This window comes from Juglans regia, chromosome 12 (assembly GCF_001411555.2).
Source record: "Juglans regia cultivar Chandler chromosome 12, Walnut 2.0, whole genome shotgun sequence".
In the NCBI taxonomy this organism is placed as follows: domain Eukaryota; kingdom Viridiplantae; phylum Streptophyta; class Magnoliopsida; order Fagales; family Juglandaceae; genus Juglans; species Juglans regia.
The window spans coordinates 14,349,397-14,375,751 of NC_049912.1; the positions used below are offsets into that span (position 1 = coordinate 14,349,397).

General features: G+C 35.1%; 1 protein-coding gene and 1 pseudogene across 1 annotated transcript; one reads left to right on the forward strand and one right to left on the reverse strand.

Annotated features, from left to right (window-relative positions):
- Nucleotides 1-6,065: 6,065 nt before the first annotated feature.
- Nucleotides 6,066-7,327, reverse strand: LOC118344021 (annotated as a pseudogene).
- A 9,585-nt stretch (nucleotides 7,328-16,912) lies between these two features.
- Nucleotides 16,913-25,803, forward strand: LOC108992530 (solute carrier family 35 member F1-like). The gene is made up of 11 exons (XM_018967128.2): nucleotides 16,913-17,437; nucleotides 18,667-18,761; nucleotides 20,039-20,096; nucleotides 21,544-21,738; nucleotides 21,907-21,983; nucleotides 22,701-22,783; nucleotides 23,034-23,085; nucleotides 23,855-23,923; nucleotides 24,466-24,552; nucleotides 24,662-24,723; nucleotides 25,318-25,803. The coding sequence occupies exons 1-11, from the start codon at nucleotides 17,320-17,322 to the stop codon at nucleotides 25,538-25,540; spliced, it is 1,119 nt and encodes a 372-aa protein (XP_018822673.1). The 5' UTR covers nucleotides 16,913-17,319; the 3' UTR covers nucleotides 25,541-25,803.
- Nucleotides 25,804-26,355: the final 552 nt, after the last annotated feature.

Consider the following 26,355-nt stretch of genomic DNA (forward strand, 5'->3'; position numbering starts at 1 on the left):
TAATTTTATTTTATTCATTCCTTTGACCCCACCAGAACTTAGAAATCAAATTCTCTAGCTCAGAACACAAAGAAATAGGAAGCTTAAAGCAGCTCATAGAGTAAGTGGGAATAGATAGTGCAACAGCTTTAATAACTACTTCTTTCCCTTCTTGTGATAAGAGTTTTTCTTTCCACCCTTTTAGTTTCTGCCAAACCTTTGCCTTTATCTCAGAAAAAGCATGGTTTTTTCTTCTACCAACCAAAGATGGAAGCCCCAAATATCTGTCATACTGTTGGTGTCTTTGAACTACCCAAAACTACATAATTTTAGTTTGCAAACTTGTAGGAACTGTCTTGCTGAAAACCATAGAAATCTTCTCCTTGTTCACTTTTTGGCTAGATGCTTGTTCATATCTCTCCAATAATTGAAGAATATTCATGTTTGTTTGTAGATTAGCACTGTAAAATAAGACACTGTCATCTGCAAACATAAGGTGATTAACCTTTGGAGCCCCTCTGCATACTCGAATTCCTTCTACTGCACCAGCCACATCAGCTTGCTTTAATAGTGAAATCAGTACATAGTAAGAATAGATAAGGGGAAACGGGATCCCCTTACCTTATCCCTCTACTAGGAAATATTGGCCCCTTAGGTTCCCCATTCACCAAAATGGAAAATGAAACTGACTTAACATTGTGCATAATTAAGCCAATCCATTTCACACCAAACCCCATTTTCAGCATCACTTTCTCAAGAAAATCCAACTCAATTCGATTATAAGCTTTACTCATATCAAGTTTGAGTGACATAGAGCCATTCTTCCCTTGCCTCTTCCTGCTAATGAAATGCACCAGTTCATATGCAATAAGAACATTATCAGAAATCCACCTTCCTGGCACAAATGGGGGGATATGAAGGTGTTATCCTCAAAGAATTATGTACCAAGTGCATAAGTACCTCTTCTTTAATTGATCTTATTCATGTCGTGAGAACCTTTTCCTGTTCCCACAGTTCATTTAATTCTTTCTGTTTTTGTGAACTGAAAAGCCAAATCATTTTCTACTTGCTTAACCTTTCTTTAGATGCTTTATCGGTGTCATTTTTCAACGAGAGCTTCTCCATCTCCAACTTGATAACAACTTTTTCTTTCTCATCCAGCTCTGTAGGCTTAGAAGTGATTTCCATTCTTAGCTTTGCAGCAACCTTGTCAACAAGATCAATGGCTGAAAGACAAAAATCAAAACTAAAATGTTCAACATGAATAGGGGCCATGGCCAGAGAGAGAGTGAGCGATCGAGAGACAGATAGAGAGAGTGAGAGAGGTTATTCTCTATTTACACAATCTCAATTTCACCCATGATCTCTCCCACGTGTCAAGCTGGCATTGGTCTCCAATTTACATCGGTTATAGGATGCTGCCACGTAAGCCTTCCTCCATTCCCACTTTGGGGACGCATAGCAGGGAATGATGTTTAGTTCCTCCTTCCTGCTTGACTCTCTCTCTCATGCAGGTCTATCTCTCATGGGAAATGCCTCCTGAAAACGCTCTCTCTCTCTCTCTCTCTCTCTCTCTCTCTCTCTCTCGATCTCTTACCGAACTGAAATCTCCCCTTTGATCTCTTACCAAACTGAAAATGCTTGAAGCTCTCTCTCTTTCTCCTTCGATCTCTTGCCAAATTGAAATCTCCCTAATCTCTCTCTTTCTCTCCTTCGATCTCTTATTAGAACTGAGATCACTCGAAGCTTTCTCTCTCTTCTTCGATCTCTCCCGGGATCCCGAAATCGTTGGACTCTCTCGATCTCTCTGTTAGCTGCCCACATTCTTCATAACCAACATAACCAGGTGGAGCCCCAACAAGTCATGAAACTGCATGCTTCTCCATGCACTCACTCATATCGATTCTGACAAGAGCATTTTTTGTGTTAAAGAGATAATCGGCTAAGGCTTTTGCAAGCTCTGTTTTCCCCACACCAGTAGGGCCCATGAACATGAAACTTGCTATGGGTCTATGGGTCTATTTGGAAGGTTATTTCTAAATCCATTAGCCACTTATTAGTCTTCAAAAGTCCTTCTGTTCCAACGAAATTTGGGTATCTATACACTATGAACTTCTCGTAAGTACATCATTGTTCTCCTCTAGGCGGTACTTGTCTGGCGTTCTGTCCTTGTTCCATCGAAGTACGTACGATTTTAGTCATTTGGTGAATGGCTTCAGCTATAGCCCATCCCCTTCCATTGGAGGACTCTCAGTCTCTTGATCCCTGCCTCTCAGAGATGTATTCTCAAGCCGGTTCTGGACCATAATTTCCTTCTTCCTGAAAATACACAAAACTAGCATGGGTCAGTCCCTTCCTTAAAGAGAATAACCTTTCTTCCCTTGAACTCACGATCTTACGGACGTAGCTTCTTCTTCCTCTGAATTCAAGCCTAAAGCTATAAGATCCAAGCCTATAACTATAGATCTCAAGCCTAGTTAAAGGTACCATGCATTCCTAGGACAACGTGTGGGTTTATCCAGAGACATGATTGCTCTAATTCCATGCTCTGTGGTGCCCCCAGCCCCCTCTTGGGATTGGATGGTGACTGAGATGTAGAAACATGTAACACAAGGCTACACACCCCTCGTACATGACAGATAATATGCTATGCACCTAAGTACACTGACAGTATGCAATAGCGTAGTAGCAAAAAATTAATAAAAGTTGAATAAATTAAGCAACGCGATAAGGAATTGCAAAGCACATGGCACCATACTAATATTATAACCCAAAATCATTGTCCAAACATAAACATGAGCCATATAGGCATAATATCCCCAAAACCATGAAGCATAATTTAAAATTCCCAAAACACGAGATTTCCACAAAGGCAACATAAATCCACAAAAGTTGGCATAAATACTGTTACCTTCTTCTTCTTTTTTTTTTTTAAAAAAAACAATACTTAAGCTCCCATACTCATCAAAAAGATTTGGGCTTCACACACTTTTCCAAAGCCTTATCCTTGTCCTGGTAGTTACGCCGCTTAAACTCCGCAATGAATTCAAGTATACCCATGATCTCCCGATCAATGGTCTCGAGTTGCTCCAGGATGCAGGGCTTGGGCCTATTCATAGCCATCTGAGGCACAATCCTCTCCGGAGGAGGAGGTGCCGTTCTCTTCCTCTTGGTCATGGTCGTCGTTAACCTATTAAAACTTCTACCATTCTGGTTGGAGAATGGTAGTGGAAATAACCACAATGAGATTTTAAGAAATCTTAGCAAGTAATCACACAACATACCATAGTTAACATAAGCATACAAAAGTTATATCATGATATGTGTACATGGACATGTACTTGACTTATGCCTTGACCAGAACTTGACTTATGCACTTGACCATTTTCAAAAGACTTGTAACAGAGACTTTAGCTTTTCATTAAAACTTCTTAACTTTTTCTTATTCACGTGAACTTATTCAGAACTTGCCTTATCAAAACATATCACAAGATTTGCATCGAGTGATCCTTAGCACTTATGCTCATATTCTTATTCAGAGAATGGATACAACACGGTTCCCCTTAGCACCGCGTGTTCCTGCTAGTTACCGCACCATCAATGGTCCGTACACCGTGATAAATACGTCATAAACAGATATTCATATTAACTCGACCTTACTTCATCAGGTTACATGTCTTATGCACCCACTAGCGTTAGGTGCTTTCTCGCTCCGATATCCTTTATAAAGAATCCATTCGAGGCTTGTCAAATGTTCTACGTCGACCCAGGGTTACCACTCCATTCTTAAGCACTCTAGAGTGGATAGAAGAGTTCCACTAGGACATTCCCCCACCCTAGCACTTGGGATCATGATAAAACTTTTTCTTTGAAAATACTTTTTTTTTTAAAACACTTCTTCCCCAAATGCATGTGACATGAAACTTAAACTTGCTTACTTATACTTTACATATGACATAGGAAATGCCATGCATGAAATAACCAAGCATAACATATTCATTTCATAGCATAATAACATAAACCATGAGAGATATCAAAACATATACATGGAACCATGGAAATTTGCTTAGGCCGAAACTCATAGGTACAAAAAAATGAAGATTTATCACATAAACATGTTCCAAACTTCAAACATATAATATAGAAATCAAGACATAGTGAAACAAAACATGAAATCATAGGTTTTTTATTAAGTTCGGAACTTCCAAATCATATTCAAACTGAAACTTCATATTACATAAACCATCAACCTCAAACAAATGAAAACTAAACCTCATAGGCATATTTCATGGCATTTTCATCATAAATTCAAGACATATGATTCATTCCTTAGAGTTACTCAAGATCATACTAACATATTCAAACAAACAACCAAGAGATAACAAGCAAAGCAATTAAATCATGGAAAGATTTACACAATCATATACGAATATTAACCAATAGTAAATTGAGTGTATACTTACAAAATCTTCGTAAAGAAATATTAGCAAGTTGTAAATCCAAACATACTATATTAGAAAGAGCATCTAAAACCCTATCTCATGTTTTTGAGTGTGTGTGTGGATTTCTAGGGTATCACTTGGTCTTAAACCATTCGACTTCTAGGGTTTTTAGGTTAAAACCCATTCATTTCACTCATAAGGTAAAACAAAACCTAAGGTAGGCAAAAATACATGTGATGGTCGAAACATGGAGGATGAACTCCCCTTCACTATTCGGCCTCAAGGGTTTCTCTTGAAAACCCTAAGTTATTTCCAAGAAAATGGTAGAAAGTGTGTGTGTTCTATCTTTCTCAAAGTCTAATGAGATTTGAATCTTATTTTTGGATTGAGAAAAGACTTGTGTATGTGCAAGACTTAGAAGAAACCGATCCTTACCTAGCTAATTTTTGGTAGTGCCGAAATCCCTTCTCTTGCAAGGATCCTCCTTGTTTGGTTGGTTGGAAAGAAAGCACAAGAAAATGAGGGAACTTTCAAAGGAGCATGGGAGAATTGTGTGGAGAGAATGGAGGCTCATGCAAATCTGAAAAATGGCAAGGGAAAAGCCCCTAGGCGTGAACCCTTCTCTTTATATATGAGACCCTTCACTTCCCTCCTTGGTTGTATCCAAAAACCCTTGCATGAATGACAAGTGGCAAAGTTTCTTCTTCTCCCTCTCTCTATTGCCGAAATGCCTCTTGGAGTTCCCCACTTGGATTGCATTGAGAAGGGACATTCTTGGGAGAAGGCATGTAGGACTTTTCTCCTTGGCCGAAATCCCCTTTTTCCCTTTTATACCCTTCATTTCCTTAAACAAGTAAATATCTTTTCAAGGGTAACTTGGTAAAACCATATATGCCCTTTCCTATTCCCAACAAGTAACTCTTGGCATGGAAGACAAGTTGGGCGTGTGCCATAGTCCTAGCCGTCCTCTCCATTTTGCCTTCTCCAAGATGTTGCTTCATCTTTCAAGTATTCATTCCCTAGGTGACCTTTCATATACCATTGGTCCAAAATACAGTAAGTAACAAATGGCAAGTGAATGGAATGCTTAGGAGTGTGCTAGCCGAAACCCTAAGGGCGAACTTGTCCTCGATACAAAAGTCTCTTCACAAAATCTTCTAGAAACTTGGTGCATGCTTGACACATGCCAAAAACTAGCTAAATTTGAAATCATTAAGGCCTACCTTCAATTTCCTATGCAAAACTACTAGAAAAGCTCCATTTCACTTCCCTAGGCTCCCTTCTCCAAGAAATCTACCTTGAAACATGAATTATGGACAAAAGAACAATGGGCTAGGCATGTAAGCCCATATTGGGGCCTTCCTACACCTCTCTTTCCCCCTTAACCCACTTTCTAGACTAGGTTCAAGGTATAACATTCTCATGACACATGGCACTAACAACTTAGCATTGGATCATGGGCCTAAACCATTGGACCTAAGTTTTCAAATAGGGCCGAAATTCTAAAATAAACTAGGGCCACTCTCCTCTTGGGCTCAAGTTACTACATCAAAGGTCCTAAGGTCTTCCAAAATAACTAAGGCTCATAAAATGTCATGACAACCTAGAACAAATTCTAAGGGCAAAGCCTAAACAAAACTCAGGTCAACACAATCCTGCCCTCGAGTAGCGGATGGCATCTGCAACTGCTTTAACTGCCATGTCTTGACCAACCACCCTCTTGTGAAGAACCTCTTCTAGCTTAACTAGCTTGTCTCTATCTAATTGTTGAAGATTTGATACTGTATACCTGTCCATTTGCTAAGAATCTCAGCAATATCAAGATCAGAGACCTCTTCACGAAGCAAAGAATGCCCAGACTTCCAAAATTCAACAAGGTTATTCTCTCTACCTCTTCTAATTGGCGTTGAAGGGTCATCAGAGTTCCATACTTGAGTTCAACTGCACGATTAAGGTCATATTCGTGCTCAACAGATTCCACCTCTTGGTTAACTCTATCAATCTGCAGGCATTTTAAAAGAGAATTTAAACGGGGGGATATGAAGGTGTTATCGTCAAAGAATTCTATACCAAGTGCATAAGTACCTCTTCTTTAATTGATCTTATTTGTGTCATGAGAACCTTTTGATGTTCTCACGATAGAGTCAAGCGTGTGTAGATCGCCCATAATATGCTGAGAAAACGTGTGTATATAGAGTCGAGCGTGTGTATATCATGTGTGTGTGTTACATCGAAAATTGCGGTGTGAATGCCAACTCAGAAAGTTAAAACCCGGTTTTATATAATAAAATAGATAAGTGAAAAAAAATAAGTTTTGACATAAACTTAAACAAGTTCATCATCTTTAAAAATAAATGGTTAAACTCATCTTTGTAAACTGAACTTCTACAGATCTTGCCCTTATTTGGACACTTTGAAATAGGATCATCGAGATGAATAAATGCTTAATTAATATAAGATAAAAAAACGTCAGTGAATGCTCCAACATTTTTTTCCAAATTTTTATATATTTTTAGTAATACTACAAATCACACTCTGATACAACTTTCATCTCATTATGTAACGTGTGTCATCTTTATCATTCTTAGATTATCCTTTGTCTTTTTAAAAGAAAATTGCAATAGTTGATAGATAATAACACCTAATCATAGTAAGATATAGATGAGATATTGAAAGTGTGGTATGTACGTAAAACTTTCTTTATTTTGTTACGAGCATACGGGAGATGATACCTTTTAGCTGCAATTTTCTATCTTTTCTCTTATATATGTATATATATATATATATGAAGAATAATGTGCAACAATTAGATACCAGATTGGCTCTGATACCAAGACAGCGGGAGTTTCTACACTAGGTGGTTCAGTGTCATGTTTGTGTTGCTTTAAGACCCTTATAAGTCCCATTTTAGCCGGGGTAGGCGTCCAGGGCATACTGGGTTAACAAGTAACCAGTCAAGGTAAAGTTCGCAGCCTCTTTGAGATGCAACCTTCCCTGTAGATTAGGATAAAAACCTGTTAGAATGAGGAGGAGTAATTCCTCAATTAGTTCCAGGTCGACTTTGCCGCCTGATATTGTTAATGAAGAGGATTGCTCTTATGGAGAAGAGCTATCTCCTAATCTAGGATCGTGGAAGATCCCAGATATTAAACCATCTTCTATTTACAAAACCACTTGGTTTAAAAATACTTTTTTGAATACTTTGAATGTTCGAACAGTCGAACAAACCTATAGTATATCTAAATCCCAAGAAAAATGCTATCTCCTTAATGAGGAAGATATTAAAAAATACAAAAATGAGGGATTTAAATATGTTCACATAGGTTCTGTGCAAATTGCTGCTAAACCTTTAACAAGGTTAGGCATCAATGCCTTTGTTCTTTTTTGTTTAAGAGATGGCAGATTCCTCGGTTTTGAGGATAGCATTCTCGGAATGGTCCAGTCTTCTCTTTCAGAAGGACCAGTCCATTTTGATTGTTTTCCAAATATTACTTTGTCTTTAACAGACAAACATATTTTAAAATGTTTAATTTTAAATATTTTAACTTCTGGATATCATATGATTGAAGGAAGTAAACCTCTTGCTTTAATTTTCAGGATTTATTATCGTCTTTTAAAAACGAATTTAGATCCAAAAGCCATTGCAAAACCTTCTGGAAAGAATACTCTCCTGATCCAGAGTAGCTCTTCAGATGTGGATATTAAAATTCCGAAAAGGATTTATTGGGATGAAATTTCTCTTCCTAATGAATGGATTTTGGAACAAGAAATGCCATTGCCTCCAAGAAATATTGCTCCGGATGCTGGTGTTGACATCATCCAGCAATACCTCAATGGAGATGTTAAAATTTCTTTTGATAAATCTGAAACCTCCAGTAGTAGAAGAAGAAATTCTTTTGCTGGTTCCAGATCTAGTTTTGTTGGCCCTGTTCAGAACAATCCAAGAAAGGATATTAATTTCCATCAATTTCTTGAAGAATTCTGTAAGAACAGCCCAACCTGTTGTTAAACCTGTGTTAAAAATGAAAGGAATTTCTACTTCCTCTCAAGTTACTTCTGCTTTTTATACTGCAAAAGGAGAAACTGGTTCTTCACAAAACCAGAACATAAATGAAGAAGCAGACAAAGAAGATACGTCTTCTATGTCTCCAACTGCTTCAGATATGCAAGCCCCTGTTGCACCTGTTTTTGCACCTGTTCATCACAGTTTAAATGTTTTGAACAAATCTTTTGAAATTGATTTACCTGCTTTATTAAAAGATTTTGCTTCCTCTGAAAACAAACAAAGGCGTAAAGCCTATGTTGCAAAATTTTCAGATTTAGAAAAACAACGTGTTAAACGCAAATGGAAGGAAGAAATGAATAGGCTTCAACAGCATATTTCTCTTCTAGATTTTGCAGAAAATACTTATGTTTCAAAAAACACGTTGAATGTTGTTAAAAATGAATTTGTCAAAGAAGAAGGTAGGACTGTGATTCAATCCAGTCACCCTCCTTTGGAGACTGTTGTTATTCCTTTTAAAGGATCGGAAGTAATCGCTTCACCTTTCAAACTGTCTGATACTATTGTTTCAAAAGTTTCAGAAAAAGACAAGATTCTGAAAGAAGCAAAAAAGATTATTTCTCAAAATAATTTTGCGAATCTTGCTCTTCATACGATCGGAGAACAATTGGATCGGATTGAAGAAAAGGTTGAGAAGCCTGTTTTTACTTCTCCTCCTATTTTTAAAAATGATTATCCTTTGATCTTTCCTAAAGATCAGCCAAAGAAAAAAATTGAAAAACCTTTGATTAGTTTACCTGAAGATAGGCCAAAAATCGATTTTAAAAATCCCCAGGCCAGAACTTTGGATAAAATTGATCAACTGCTTGCTGACATAAAGAAAGAACAACCTTCTACCAGTGCTCTTAACAGTAATGGTGATAGATTTGTTCTTGAAGAAACCTCAGAAGAATCTTCTTGCGAAGAATCCTCTGAAGACAAGGATATTGATTTAATTGAAAAGAATTTTCAAAACCTGGAAATTGCCAGATTCTCTTCAAAAGGACCCAAGCCAATGAGTCTGACGAAGAATTGGTACTCCAGACCCACACCTCCTGATTTACAGTTTGAAGAAAAAGTTTTTCAAAACCAATCTTCTTACTCTGCTGACAAGGTTTACGAATGGAATATTGATGGATTCTCTGAACAAGAAATCATCAATACCATGAGTAAAATGTCAATGGTTGCCAATGCTTATATCAACAATAATATTAAACAACCAGATATTGTTATAATTTTAACACAAGGTTTTACTGGTGTTTTAAGAAACTGGTGGGATAAGTATCTAACCAGTGATGCTAGGGAATCCATCCAACATGCAGTAAAATGCAATAAGGAAGGATTACCTATTTTTGATGAGGCTATTGGGATGGCACATCCTGATAGTATCAACACCTTGATTTTTACTATTTTAAAACATTTTATTGGGACACCGTCTAATATAACTAGTCGTGTGAGCGACCAGTTGAATAATCTCAGATGTCATCAGATGTCAGATTATAGATGGTATCAAGATGTTTTTATTTCTCGAGTAATGCTTCGTGACGATAGTCAAAAGCCTTACTGGAAGGAGAAATTTATTGATGGATTACCTCGTCTATTTGCTTATAAAGTCAAGGAAGAACTTACTGATGCTGATGGATTACTTAACTATGAAGAATACACCTATGGTGATATCTTCAGTGTTGTTAAGAAACTTGGCATTAGTATGTGTCATGATCAAAGAATGTTTCGCGAACAGATGAGAAATAGTAAGAAGGCCAAATATGAAATGGGCACATTCTGTGAACAATTCGGCCTTCCTAGTATTGCTCCATCTAAAAGAAAGCACAAACTTGCTAAACCCCATGGTGGTTTCAGGAGAAAACCCCGTGATGAATTTTATAAGAAAACTTATAAAAAACCATTTTCCAAACCATTTCCAAAGAAAAGGGATTTCAAAAATTCCAAAAATGATTCTTCTGGAAAATGTTTTAAATGTGGCAAGACTGGGCATTTTGCTAATAAATGTCCCAAGAAAGCCAAAGCTCTTAAAAAGAAGCTTAGCCAGATGGATATTAATCCCAATGATAAAGAAGAACTGTTTCGACTCCTAGAAACTGATTCGTCTTCATCATCGGAGAATCTTGAGTATAGCTCTAGTGATTCTGAATATCACTCTGAAGCTACAACTCCTGATCTTTCTGACTTAAAGCTGGGTTGCAATTGTAATTCCACTTGTTGTAAGACACCTAGTAAGACAATCAATGTCTTAACTAAGGATGAAGAACAAGAAAATCTTTGGCTAACCTTGATTTCTCAAATTACTAACCCTGAGCTTAAAGAAGATTATCTTCTAAAGCTAAAGAAGGTAATGCTCCGAAAGGATCCTAAACCTTCTAATCAAAGGGTTAATTTTCAAGAAACCTTGGAAAGATTTTCAAAGAAAAAACCCAAGGATATTTCTGTTTCTGATTTACAATTTGAAATAAATTCTGTCAAAAAAGAAATTCTAGATCTCAGATCTGAAATAAATAACCTCAAATCTGAGAATGAAGTTTTAAGACAAGAATTTTTATTAATCAAGATTGACAAACAACTTGATCAAGACATTCCTTCTGATAATGAGCAAACTGAGGCTGGTTCTAGTCAACAGGATTCTCCTACCGACAACCAGATTTGTTTAATTCGTCAAACTATTCCTCCCAAATGGTTTTCACGAGTTAATATTATTGTTGCTCATGATTTTCAATTCTCTGTTGTTGCTATGATTGATTCCGGATCAGACTTGAATTGCATTCAAGAAGGACTCATTCCTAGCAAATATTTTGAAAAATCAACTGAAAGATTATTGTCGGCAAATGGCTCAAAGATGACCATTAATTATGAGCTCAATAATGCTCATGTTTGCCAGGATAATATTTGTTTCCGGATTCCCTCTGTTTTAGTCAAAAACATGTCTGACAAAGTGATTTTGGGAATCTCTTTTATCTCTTCTTTATATCCTTTCATGACTGAGAAAGACGGTATCACCACCGACCCTTTTGGTCAGAAAGTAAAGTTTCACTTTGTTTCTCGTTTTGAAATTGATTCGGATAAGAGCAAGAAATCTTTGTTTCTAGCAAAACAAAAACATTTGAATTTCCTCCAACAGGAGATCAAGTACAGAAAGATTTCTGAACAATTATCCAATTCCATTTTGATTTCCAAAATTGATGCTTTTAACAAACGTTTAATAACAGATGTTTGTTCTGATTTACCCAATGCTTTTTGGTATAGGAAGAAACACATAGTTTCTCTCCCATACATTAAAGGGTTTAATGAAGCCAATATTCCAACAAAAGCTAATTCTATTCAGATGAATAGCAAAACACTGGAATATTGTCAAAAGGAGATAAAAGATCTTCAGAATAAAGGCATTATCAGGAATAGCAAGTCACCCTGGTCTTGTCCTGCTTTTTATGTTCAGAAAAATGCAGAACTAGAACGTGGTACCCCTCGTCTAGTTATCAATTACAAACCCTTGAACAAAGTCTTAGAGTGGATTAGGTACCCTATTCCCAACAAGCAAGACTTAATTCATAGGTTGAGTGATGCTGTAATCTTTTCTAAATTTGACCTTAAGTCCGGTTTTTGGCAAATCCAAATAGCCGAGTCAGATAGGTATAAGACTGCTTTTGTTACCCCTTTTGGTCATTTCGAGTGGAACGTCATGCCTTTCGGCCTTAAAAACGCTCCCAGTGAATTCCAAAACATCATGAATGATATTTTCAATTCGTTCTCCACTTTCACCATCGTTTATATCGATGATGTTCTTGTTTATTCTAAATCTATTGATGAACATTAGAAACATTTGCAAACGTTTCTTGACATCATTAGATTCAATGGTCTTGTTGTTTCGGCAACAAAAATTAAATTGTTTCAAACCAAGATTAGATTCCTTGGTTATGACATCTCTGAAAGCAAAATCAGGCCAATCCAAAGAGCTATCGAATTTGCTGACAAATTTCCTGATGTCATTCTTGATAAAAAAAACAATTGCAGAGGTTCTTAGGATCTCTCAATTATGTTGCTGATTTCTACAATGATATGAGGAAACAATGTCGCCCTTTGTTTAAACGACTTCTTTCCAATCCTCCTCCTTGGACAGAGATCCATACAAATTTAGTAAGGAAAATTAAGGCACATGTCAAAACTCTTCCGTGCCTTGGTATCCCTACTTCTGATTCTTTCAAAATAGTGCAGACTAATGCCTCAGACATTGGTTATGGTGGCATTCTGAAACAATGTGTTTCACCAGGTTCATCCGAACAAATCGTTCGTTTCCATTCTGGAACCTGGAACCCTGCACAAGAAAAATATAGTACTATTAAAAAAGAAATTTTGGCTATAGTACTATGCATATCTAAATTTCAATCTGACCTTTTAAATCAAAAGTTTTTGGTCAGAATTGACTGCATGTCTGCAAAATTTGTTCTAGAAAAAGATGTTAAAAACATTGCATCAAAACATATTTTTGCACGATGGCAAGCTATTTTAAGTGTTTTTGATTTTGATATTGAATATATCAAAGGCACACAAAATTCAATCCTTGACTTTCTCACCCGTGAATTTTTGCAGAAACCACACCATGGCCAGCAAAAAGAAAACCCGAGAGAGAGAGAAAAAGGTGAATCCACCACCTCCAATGCCCAATATAAACCTCATCAAGAATGAGACTGGATCTGCTACCTCTAGTGCTGTTTCTACAGCATTAGACATTGCTAACAGGTTTCAGCCACTTGGCAAACCTGTTCAACCACAGACTTTCTCGTCAGCGGTAACTACTACTTTTGACCCATATGCGAAAGCAATTGAGTCAAAACCAATCCCTATTACTCCTCAATTTTTCCTCCCAAAAGGAAAAGCTGAGTACTTAAAGAAACCATTTTCTTCGTATCTGTTTCATATTGAGCCCAATAGCATAATATATACAGATGCTTTCAAAATCTCTTCTTCCTATTTTCCTCATCTTTTTCACTGGATTCCTGAAGATTTCTCAAAAAATCTCCAATTTTATTCCAGTATTTTAATTCAAACAAATTCCTTGGTTATCAAGCCTATTCCTGACAAGGTTGATGCCAATAAATTGATTTATCACAGTGCCTATTTTCATCGAGTCATCACTCAAGCAGAATGGGGACCCTCCCCATCTTCTACTAAACGACTTGACCTAATAGACACTCCTGTTTCTTATTTTGATTATATTGATGCTTGGAAGCGCTTCATGTTCTTCCAAACTCCTGCTATGGACCATTCATGGTTCTTTTGTTTTGATAAACATTTTAAAGGAAATTTTCCTCTTTGGTTCATCCAATGGTGGAACCAATTTGGATATATTCCTGAAAATCTTCCTGATGAGCTCTTAAAAGCTTATCAACATTTTTCTACTAAAGTTGGTCCAACCCTGGATCAACATTCCAGAAAATTTCACCATACTTTACTTTTCTGTAAGAAGTACCACTTCCCGTGGATCTTCAAATGGAACTATGAAAGAAACGGTGATGTAATGACACGAGTTTATTTCACAAAATGGTGGGATAAATTCGCCCATAATCAAAAAATTGTTGATTTGCTGATCAAGGATTTTCCCCAGTCTGCACCCAACTTGCAGAATATTAAGGAATTCCCACAGATCATGGCTGGACCATCCAAAGGACCTGAATACCCACTACTACTTCAGGCCCCTGCTTCTCCAACAAAATCCGGGGGGGTAAAGGATAAGGACAAAGAAAGTTCATCCAGCAAATCCTCTAAGTCCAAGAAGACAACAGATTTACTCTTCGACAGACTTAATAAAAAGGATTTAATCAACATATTAAAAGAATCATTGTCAAAGTCTCAAAGCAAATCTGGAGATGACTCAAACTCTGCATCAGAGGCTTCGTACAACAATTTCTTCGGTAATTCCGGATTTATCGGGATCGACACAGATGAAGAATAATTGCTAAATACTACCTGACAGAAGGTCCCACTTCTGTCAACTACTACTTAAGTTCAAAGAAGACCGGATCCACCAGTCTCCTTTAAGCTTTGTCATTTTGTGCCGAAAGCAGCTCAGCCGCCAGACACAATGATGACACCCGTGGTTAAACAGTGCTTACACTGTTCACTCACGAATTTACTTTTGCTTTTACTTTCCCGTGCTTCAACAGTAGTTGACAGCTGTGAGTCACGGATCTTATGTAAACAGGGACTCCTTCATCTATAAAAGGAGAACCTCATTTCATTTCCAGGCAGAGGCAATTTTAGCAAAAACCATATTGTAAGCTAACTACTACTCTCTGCCTAATCTCCATACTACCCAAGAGCAAATCTTGCTCTACCTTGTGCCATAAACTTTGTAATCTTATTAAAGTTTATGAATATGTTTATTTTCATATTATCTGTTTTATTTTCATTATTTTGCAATGCATCCATGCATATGGTCGGTTCTACTGCCTGCCTCTAATTGTGCATATTTATCTGCTTTGCTTTATTCCTTCCATATTCTCCTTCCTTCTCTTCTTCTCCAAATCCCTCTCCTCTCCCTTTCCGCTGTCTTGATATATATATATATATATATATATATATATATATATATACATATTCAAGGCCTCCTCGCAATGCAAAATGAAAATCATATAAAAAATAATCTTATTTCAAAAACATTCTACTAAAATATGCAATTCAATTTATAATCACTAAAGCAGCCTAAGCTGGCAAGTCAGTTTAATAAAAAGAAAATCACCAAACGTTGCAATTTTTTCAAAGTATCGACGAAGTAGTGACATAATTATACAAATCTCGCGATTTTATAAGAGAGATATCTTTTCAAGTTGTTTGAATTTGAGAGTTTTAGTACTTCTTTTAAAAAAAATTGAACAAATTTTAGATTTACGTAAAAAACCAAATTTTTAATGATAAGTCTTAATCTTTTTGAAAAAGATTGAATGAGATTTGCATTACTCGAGAGATAAACATATATAGTTAGTTATATCATTTATTTTTCATTTAATGATACTCGAAATATTTATACAGAGATTAATAAGTATTGTAAGGCCTATTCCATCTATATATCTTTCTCACTTGAAGTTGAAGCCCTCAAATTTAGATAACATAAAAGAGATTTTAACCCAACTTATAAAGTGATACCTTAAATTAGAAGATATTTCTAAAACAAATTCATCATTTATAAGTGGATGTTTAAATATATCATTTGCTGAAGAACTAAAAATAAAATATTAATATTTTTTTATTAATTACAAATTTAGGCCATGTTTGGATAATGAGATGAAATGAGAATTATGTGAATATTGATATAGTTTGTGAATGATAGTGAAATAGTATGAGTTATGTGTTTTATTGGATTTTAGAAAATGAAGAAGAAAAAATTGAATAAGAATATTATAAAGTTAAAAATTATATGAGTATAATTTTTTAATATTATATTTATTTTAAATTTTGAAAAATTTGTATTGTTTTTGTATTTTGTTTGGAAGTTTTAAAAATTATAATTAGGGGTGTAACTAGTTCGATTTTGGACAACTTTTGAGACTTCTGATACTGATGCACCAATTACCCTTGCAAATCAGTACTTCCGATTTTGACAGTTTCGGTCCGGTTTTCCAATTTTTTCTATATATTAAATTTCTAATATCTTATACTTATATAAATATATATATATATATATTAATATATGTAAATATTAGTAATACACTAATACTATTAGTATATAGTAATAGTATTGGTATAGTATTATTACTATTACTATATTTTAGTGATAATATAGTAATTAATATACTAATGTATATTTATCCAAAGGAATATGTTGAGAATTTATTAAGTCATAAAATTTAATTAATATATATTTTATATTTAAAACATATAATCAAATAAAGATTCATATTTAAGATTAAAATCTTATGTTATAAATTATAATATAACATTATTTCATATAAAATTATAATTTATAAAAATTATATATAATATTAAAAATTAATTAAAAATATATAAATATGTGAATCGGTCCAGTCCTAAAAAATATAAAACCAAGATCAGACCGGTTATGATTGATTTTTAAAATAGAAGAACCGATTCCGGACGGGTCCGGTCCAGTTTAGTTCAGGCCGGTTTTCTAGTTTATTTTTATAGCCCTAGTTATAATTATTAGATGAAAAAGTTAAAAGTTAAAAATTAAAAAATATTTTATATTTGAATAATACTTAAAAAAGAAATTATGAAAAATTTTATGATAAACATAATCTAACTTTCCAAACAATCCCTAAATCAAATTAATCCAATACGTTGATAGTTTGCATAAAAGTTTTTTTTTTTCTTCTCAAAAAGATAATTTCAAGGTTTGGGAACTGTAGAGGAGGCCAGCTCAATTATTATTAGTAATTAATAGATTCCTAATTGATTTCGTTTGTTTTTTCCCCTTGTTTTCGTCATTGATATCAGCGCAGAAAGCGGAACAGAGCAAAAGGAAATAGTTTGCGTCATTTTGCCATACTTCTCACGATTCAACGGCTGCAAACTCTTTTACGTAGGATTTCGGAAACTCCCACATCCGTGTATTCACTTTGTCATCTCAGATAAAACCTCACTTTCGCCGTCACTTCTATTCGCATTTCATCACGAACCCTTTCCAGGCTCAATACCGACAAAAACTCGAAAGTTGGTATTTGACATTGAAGTGCTGGACTTTATCCCCCCTGAAGCCCCATAGACCCTTAAGAAATATAGCTTCTACGAATGGGTATCTGAATATTCTTCTTATTCGTTGACTTGGGTGTTTGACGAATATTTCGTCTTGGTTGCTTTTATGCTCTGTATTCGGTGGAGGAATAGAAGAAAATGATGAACTTTAATGAGTTTTGGACCAAGAAGACGTTGATAGGTCTTGGGCTGGGACAGTTTCTCTCGCTTTTGATTACTTCCACTGGCTTCACGTCTTCGGAGCTCGCTAAAAGAGGTATGGCTTCTTTAATGCATGTTACATCTTCTTCCATTTGCTGTATCAACCAGAAGCTATATTTTTATATGATTCTACTGGCAAAGTTGTCCCGTACTTCCATTCTGATCGTATGGACTCAAAGAATAATCATGTTGATAATTTATTCAAACTTAAGTAGATTTCGAGAATTATTTTGATAATATTGTAGTTTCCAAACATTTTGGAGTGTGCATTTGTTCTTTGCTGTTTCGAATTTTGTTAAAGTTACTGTTTCTTTGAGATATCCGATTAGGAATTAAGATTTTATTTAAACGTGTATTTTATTTTTCTGGTTTTCCCCAAGGAAGCCAATATGCCTATGTTTATGCATTGATGGATTATATCATATGTAAAATGTGTATTGCGGTTTATTTTTATGTAAGGGTCTGTTTGCGGTTGCATTAGAGTTCTTAAAAATTGTTTAAATAGTCTTAAAAGCTCTTTAATGATAAATTTAGATTGTTTGGGTGTTACATATTAAATTACTTTTTAATTTCAAATAAGATAAAAAATGTGCTCGAGGAAAATAATTTCCTCAAATGCACTTTTCCGGATAATGCGGACGTAGTTCCAGTTTTAAAAAAGACTGTCAATGGACAAAAACATCCACACAAATTTTAGATAATTACAGCTTTGCCCTTTGATCTTATGACAGGCAACTACTATTTTCAAATGAACTTTTATGTCATTTCTACCTCAAAAACACTTTTTTATATTCCAAACAAATGTAACATGTTTGAAAGTGTTTTAGACATATTGTTACCAAATAGTAAATAGCTTTTTAATGATAGAGCTTATTACTTAATCCCTACAACTATAAGTCTTAAGCTAAAATTATATTACCCACCGCAATCCCAGACATATGCTAAAGGATGTGTTTTTTTGCTCAAATTTTATTGAATAATTAATTTTATATTCAAGATGAACTGTTGCTTAGTTGGTTTGAGTGTGGTATTTTGTTTAAGTTTCTTACATGTATGTATGTAAATGTGTGTGTCTATATATGTTGATTTTTACCCCACAAAAAAATAATCGGAAGAATAAAGAAAGAAAGGGAGAATTTTTTTATTGATACAGATGTCTGATATAAATTGTCGGATAACAGATTATTTACTCTCTTTTTCTGGGAATTTATTCCATCATCTTTCATAATTTGTCTCTTTCCAAACGAACTCCCTTTTCTTATAATATTCTGTAATGGTTTGTAGGAATTAATGCCCCAACTTCACAGTCTTTTCTAAACTATGTGTTCTTGGCGATAATCTATGGAAGTATCATGCTTTATCGGAAGAAAGCACTCAAGGTTATCCCCTTGGCTTTTATTTACTATTTAGTTTCATTTTCATGTCTGAGACACCGGCATTCCAATGGTATCCAATTAGTAGATTGCAATATAATCATAGGATACGTGTAGCCAGCCTATAAGAGATGCTGAGATGATTTATTAAGCTGAGCAAGGTGTTTGCCATGGATATGCTTAAATCTACAAGTCTTGAAGCCAATCCTTAAAGGATAGTATACAACCTTGAACTTATTTTGATGGTTTTGAATATAAATTAGAGTCCACTAGCTCTGACTGCTACAGAGACCATCTGCTAGAATAAGTGATTAAAGAATTCTACATGTGTAGCCAACCAAGTTGTGGCCCTTGGCCTTATAGAATATGCTCAGTTCAGAAGCAGATATAACCCATCTTGGTGATAAGTTACTAGATGATTGCAAAAGTTATGCATGAAAAGAATCATAAATCTTTTTATTCATTTTGTATGCCTTTCAGCAATCACAAATTAGAGATGACTAATTGTAATCGTTGGAAGCCATGATGTTGCTTTGTGTTATTGGGGCATGAGACTTTCTGGTTTGAACACCAAATGTGGGTTTCATCTTAAAAAGATTTCCTAATTGAACCAACTCAAGTGCTAAACCATTTCCTGCAATCATAATTTTACTGGCCAATATACAAATAAGGAAGAACAATAAAATAAAAGAATCAGCACCAAGCTGTTGAGTAAGAGAACATTAGAGTCTGTAAAATAACAATCAGGTTTCTTGTAGAGGTTAGTCTGCAAATCTGGTGTGATCATGTTGTTTCAACCCTTCACTGATTTTATCTCTTAATATGGAACCACTATTGAATTTAAAATATAGAAAATTGGAATTATTTATGCAAGTCATGGTCCAATGTGTGCGATATATGCAGAAAAGACCGTCTTTGGCATCCTACCAAGGTCCAGTGCGTGTGATATGGAATTGCCAAAATTTGAGCCCTGCTTAAGGGAACAGCATTTTTAGCACTAAGAAATGACAGCAATCAGAACAGAAATGACATAGTCATGACATAACAATTGTTCTTTTAACGATTTTTGGGTGGATGAGTAGAATAAATCTTGGTCAACAGCCCCTGGTCAATGACACGGTGAAATAGATTAACAGTATCAGTACCCACGAGATATGTTAGTGCAAGATGAGGTGAAAGGGCCCAATACTTTTTTCCTCCTTTCATGGTTGTCTTTACTAATTTTTTCTTATGTTAAATCTATAAATGCTAGCAATGTTATCCTTTAAAAAAATCCCGTGCAGGCAAAATGGTATTACTACATACCGCTTGGATTGGTAGATGTAGAAGGCAATTTTCTTGGTGAGAATCTCTATATTGTTCTCTATGTCGAATTTATTTAGTCCTGAAGTTTTGTTTTTTAGTCTGATACATTGTATATATGGTTATTGTTCATTTTTTTTTCTTTTATGTTGGATTTAAATTAAAATGCGACCTTTTAGAACTTTTTAAAGCTCCCTATCTTCCTCCTGGCTTGTATTATAAATTTGCTAGTGGACCCAATTTTCCTTGAAACTCAATTTTTCTTTATATTTCTAGAAGTTACCTGAGTAATGTGATTTACAAACTTATGCTGTAAGTGTATGATAGTTGACCCAGAACCACATAACAGAGATCTCATAGCAGGAAAAAAAAATCCCTTTTTCTCCCTTCGGTGTTTTTCTGCAGATCTACCCCTGGAAGTGAATCCCCTCCACTAACACACTCTCCTCATCAATGAGCCAGGGAACCCATGCTTTGCTTTCCACCCCCCTCCACAATGTTAACACATATACAAGATGTCTAACTTTGAAAAGTAAATTAAATTACTTTTAAGTGGTTTGAGCAGATGTAAATTCTCTAACTACACACAATATAATGCACTTTTAACAAGTTATAGAAGATGTCTAATTATTGACTAATAGGCAACAATGTATATGTGAGCCTATAATATGATTCAAGAATTTGTAAACAATTTTTTTTATAAGAAATAATTTTTAAATAACAGGAAAAGTAGTGCAAGGAAGAAGAAAACGTTACCTCTTTCTTGCTCTTTTTTATTTGTTTTTGCCTATCTCACATGTTGGTTTCAGCGGTAACTAAAGGGGGGAAGAAAGCCAATATAATTGGTGAGAAAAACCAAGAGAGAATGGTTACAATAGTGAAAATCTGACAGTATCTAAAAGTACTAAAACTTGACAGGGAGAAAAGAAAATTCAAATTATTTTTTTATTTGGAAGTAAACTTTGTTTAATGAAAGATGTATCTAGTAAATGTTCTCAGTTTTCAGTAAGATTTTCATATAATACAGTGTACATGACATCTTGAAATTAAAAAATTAGGCTCAAATAAGGTATTGAGTATAACATATTTGATAGAGTGGATTCGGTTTTAATTTTGTTGAGATGTATTGTTAATTTGGATTTGTGAAAGTAGGCAGGAAATTTACAAAAAAAAAAAAAAATTATTGAAATATGTTTTTATTTGGGGTTTGATAGGTAGAGTTGTCATTTAATTATAACTTTTTTAGGGTGCTTTTTGTTTTGGTTTTTGTATTTTTTACTTTTCACAGAAATCTAGGAAAATGATTGGATGAAATGATGAAAAGTTTAATAGACTTTTTTAAAAAAAAAAAATTCTATAAATGTTTGGATTGAAGCTGAATTTTATTTTTTTGGAAATTTTTTGAGAAACCAGGGAACCAAACATAGGCTGTATCTGTCTATATGATTGCAATAGCGGTAACTGATCTACTCTGTTTGAAGTGCAGTGGTGAAGGCCTATCAGTACACATCTCTGACAAGTGTCATGCTTCTTGATTGTTGGTCAATACCATCAGTCATGGTTCTGACCTGGATTTTCTTGAAAACAAAATATAGATTCCGAAAGATATTTGGTGTACTTGTTTGTGTCGCTGGCCTTGTAGTTGTTATTTTCTCAGATGTTCACGCTGGTGATCGAGCAGGTAAGCATAATCATCTGTAGTCAAATATTCATTCTTCGTTTTGTCCTCTATTTTATTATCTGGTGATGCTCAAGTCTAATTTCATAGACAGTATGCTATGGCTAATATTTTTATATATCTGTTATCAAGTAGTTATTCTGATGTCACGTGCACTTTCATGGCTTATAGGAGGGAGCAACCCCCGTAAAGGGGATGCACTTGTAATTGCTGGTGCTACACTATATGCTATCAGTAATGTCAGTGAGGTACGCTAATACTGCAGGTCTTTTTTTCTGGTTGCAGGTATTCTTAAAAGTAGTTTTTTATTATGAAAATGATGGTGTGGAATGCTGATTTTTTCATGCTCGTAGTTACTATGGGAAATCAGGTGGAAAATTATCGTTGTGGGAAACCCTTGTCTTTCTTTGTCCAATATGGTAGACTGATAACCTTGTTCTCCACACCCCCCCTTCCTTTCCCTTGCTTTTCTTGTGGTTTGCCTTTCTTTGCTCCTCATTACCTGCTTCGTACAAAGTCTGGGTTGTGCCACTGGTGTGTGCTATTTTCTTTATATTATTGTTAATATTGTGTTTAGGTCCTCACTTTTTCATGACAGTTTTTTTTTATTCTTATAGTCATTCGCTTTCCCCCTTCTCTTTGTTTTTGTTCTTCTCCCTCCATGTGTTTGACACTAGGACCCCTTGAACTGATTCATTATCCTCCCATTTTCTGTATTTTTTGCTCATTTGAAATTGCTTGAGTGGAAATGAAATGTCATAAGAGCAGTAAATTATGCCTGATGCTCTACTGTTACTATTCATCGCTCTCACAATTGGGTGCACACACAACTTTACTTGTCTTGAAGTCCAATGTGGTTTTGAATTTATTTTTAGTTTCTTGTTTTTCTTTTTTTGTTGTTGTTGTAATGGTAGTGGTTAATTAAAATTTCTCACAGTCAAGCCTTGATATTCTTTTCAATGCAGGAATTTCTTGTGAAGAATGCTGATAGAGTTGAACTCATGGCAATGCTGGGTCTTTTTGGTGCCATCATCAGTGCTATCCAAATGTATCCTTAATTCAGAGCTAATATTTTATTGTTATGCTTGATTTTTCGTAATTTGTTACTTCTGCTTGTTTTTCTTGAGGTAATCGATTTTCTGGACATACATGTGTGTAATCAAATGAATTATATTGCGTATTCTTACCACTCCACATGACTTTTGTATGTTGTAATGGGAAGAACCTATACAGTCTCAAGTTTTGCTGTTTTATATATGTGATTCATTTTAAAGTTGTGGCCTTAAAGATTCCTGTAGAAGCATACTCGAGCGCAATGAGCTCAAATCTATTCACTGGTCAGCTGGGGCAGTAAGTAACTCTCTCTCTCTCTCTCTCTCTCTCTCTCTCTCTCTCTCTCTCTCTCTCTCTCGCCCCCTCACATACACACAGACACCCTCCCACACAACATTCATTACTCTTGGCGAGGCATCTAATTGTCTTGTATATATGACTTCAATTAAAACTATGAAGCACATTATGTTAAGTGACAAGATAGCTGTTGCAGACAAAACATATTCATCATAAAATGTTAGGAAAAGATGCTCGATAATATATCTTTATGCCATAGAGTTGGGGCATAAATTTTCCTGTCCTCCCTTTGGTTTCTAATAATTAAATTGTTGCCCTCAATGAAGCCACTGATAGTTGTGATTTGTTCAGTGTGGTAGAGAATCTTTTTATCAGTAGAGAATCTCTTTTCTTTTTCACTCCTCTTGTCTCACCACATAAATTTTGGCTGTTTCAGATGTACAACAGTTTGACACACAAAATTTAGTCAAGATGTAAAACCAAAGGCATGTTATTTAGGTTAAGACATTCAGCAAAGCACATTTTGAGGAAGTTTATAAATGTTTTGAATCTTACTCTGATCAAATATCCAGCCAAAATATTCTCGAATGGATGCACTGGTAAATGTGTAGGATATCAGATTCAATCAGGAGGGAGAAACTTCATTTGAAATAGATGTGAACATTTAGGTTTTCCTTCACCTAATGGTTATTTGATAAAGCAATGGCTTTGCTTATAATTGTTTACCATGATTTAATTTGACATTGTTTTGTTCATTTTATGGTGTCAGGCACTTCCTTTTATTGGATTTGCAGTGGCAATGTTTCTCTTTTACTCATTAGTACCAATCTTGCTTAAGGTATGACTTGAAGTATCCAAGCTTATACGTTTGATTGTGTACTTGTTCCTCCTAAATGTGTTTTATATAGCCTTACAATGGGATTGAGAATGAAAGATTGAAGCCAAAAGGATAGTGATTGATAAGCCGCACAAGTTTCTCTTGTTGCCCTTACCAATGGAGTATGTTTTGAGCTGTTTATCAGTTATAGCTTTGATTGTGGATATGCTTATTCTAATTTTTTTTCTTGATGATTTTAAGCTCATAGTGGACACTACAAATTTCCTTCTCTTGGTGTGGTTACATCTTATCTTTCTCCCATGCATTATAAAAGGTGAACTTTCATTTTAGATGAATGCTTCATATCATTAGAGAAGTAAATTTCTGAAAGAGGGTTCGGGAGTCGATGAATATCTGAGGTTCAAATTGCATACCAAAAGTAAAATAAGAGGGATTTTAATTTTTAGGTTCAAGAATTGCATAGAAAAATGCAATGTCGAACATCTTGAGATATATTTTGTCTGAAGAACTTCGTCTATACAAAGTTTGTTTTTCCCTTGCAGAGTAATGGCTCCACAATGCTGAACTTGTCTTTGTTGACCTCTGACATGTGGTCTGTCTTGATTCGCGTCTTTGCTTACAATGAGAAGGTTTGTTACTGACTTGATATATTCAATCTTATTGTAGAATGGACAATCATATGTAAGCTATATTTTTTAAAATCTGTAATTGCCATCTAAAACCACCGATCCTTGACAGGTTGACTGGATGTACTTTGTGGCCTTTGCTGCTGTTACCGTTGGGCTTGTTATTTATTCAGGGTATGTAATTTTGCATCCTCTTTTCAATATTTTCTCATTGTTGTCCGTAGGTAGGGCTTGAAAACAACATCCTGAACCTCGATACTTAAAATTGAGGGAACTGATTAATATTAATAGGTTTCAACTCATTAAAAAGTTTGATTGAATATTTAGGACCGTGTAGGCTTGGAAACATGCTTGAGATCAGGTAACGTCTGTGATGTTAACTGCCACAGAGCTAATTGATCTTGATGGTATGATGTAGATGACCCATATCCTGTTAAGCAGCCAAGGCTGTGACAATCCAATAGCTCGGCTGCGCTCTGCTCATCTTAACTTTATTGGTCTTTGAGTTGCAAAGACACTCTAATATCAACATATTCTGCTGGGTTCGATTTGCCGATGCAATAGCTGAATCATTCATTGTTTTCCGAGCATACTAATTCAGTATAAGTAATCCTTGTATAAGTCCATTTTGAGCAAGTTCAATATTCCCTATAACAAACAAACCATAATCTTGAAAGTGACTAATTTCTGGCACGTTGATAGTTTTCTCTTTGTTTGCTATAGCAGAATTATATAGATCTATGCCCAATGTTCTGATGGTTAATGCAGGGGTGAAAAGGGGGATCAAAGACGTGCTGTCGTTGCCGATGAAGATAATGAGAGAAGCAAGCATTTTGATGAGGAGGCTGGTTCTGCAAGTAGCAACCAAGGAAATGTAGATGGGAGCTGGAAAACGGGGCTAAGCAGGCAGCCCGATACAGCTTCGACTAGTGCTGCAGAAAGGGAGGACGTTGAAAACATGGGAAAAGATATACAGGGGAAGAAATCATGATTAAGAATTTGCATTATTTGCGGAGGGATGGGATGCAGTGCCGATGCTATCAAGGTAGCCTCTATATTGGTCTCGTTGGTTCCAAAAACTTGAATAATACCCAATCAAGGCGTTGAAAGAAGAAAAGGAAAATGTAAACCATGCTTTTCAATTTTGTTTTCTTATTTCTTTTCCCTTTTCGCAAATGACTAGTAGTGCGATTTTATTATTTATCTTTCTTTCTCAAGAGGAATGGAAAATACTAGTGGAGCCCCACAAAGTTACCGCTCAATTATTTTAATTTTTTAATTTTTTTTCTTAATAGTTAAAGAAGTGACTATTAATGAAATTGTGTATTTTCTTATTTTTTTCTTAATGATTAAGGATATTAAAAATTGTTGAAAAAAAATAAATTAGCGGTACGTCCAGCGGTAACGTAGATCGAGTTCCTATATATGATCTGTGTATGATACAAGCTTATAGCTTTATTTTTTGAAATTTGCTTTGTGTTCCACTCCAGGAACTGTCCTGTCTTACTTTCCTTAGTATTGCAATGTCATTGTCTACCTTTCTATATATATGTTCTCTTGAAACCAGATTTTTACCCGTCAATAAGTATATTTTAAAATGATAGTATTTATATAAAGTGATGTTATTTTTATAAGATGCGGGCGCAACTTAACGTTCTATACATTACCAAATTAAAATGGAAAAACATAAGTCCGAAGAGAACATGAAGTTTTGAGGAAATGCAACATTTTGAGAAACAGAATGGGAGAGCTCTTGGTTAAGTTAAACTATAAATTTCTTAAAAAGCGATCCTTATGAAAATATCT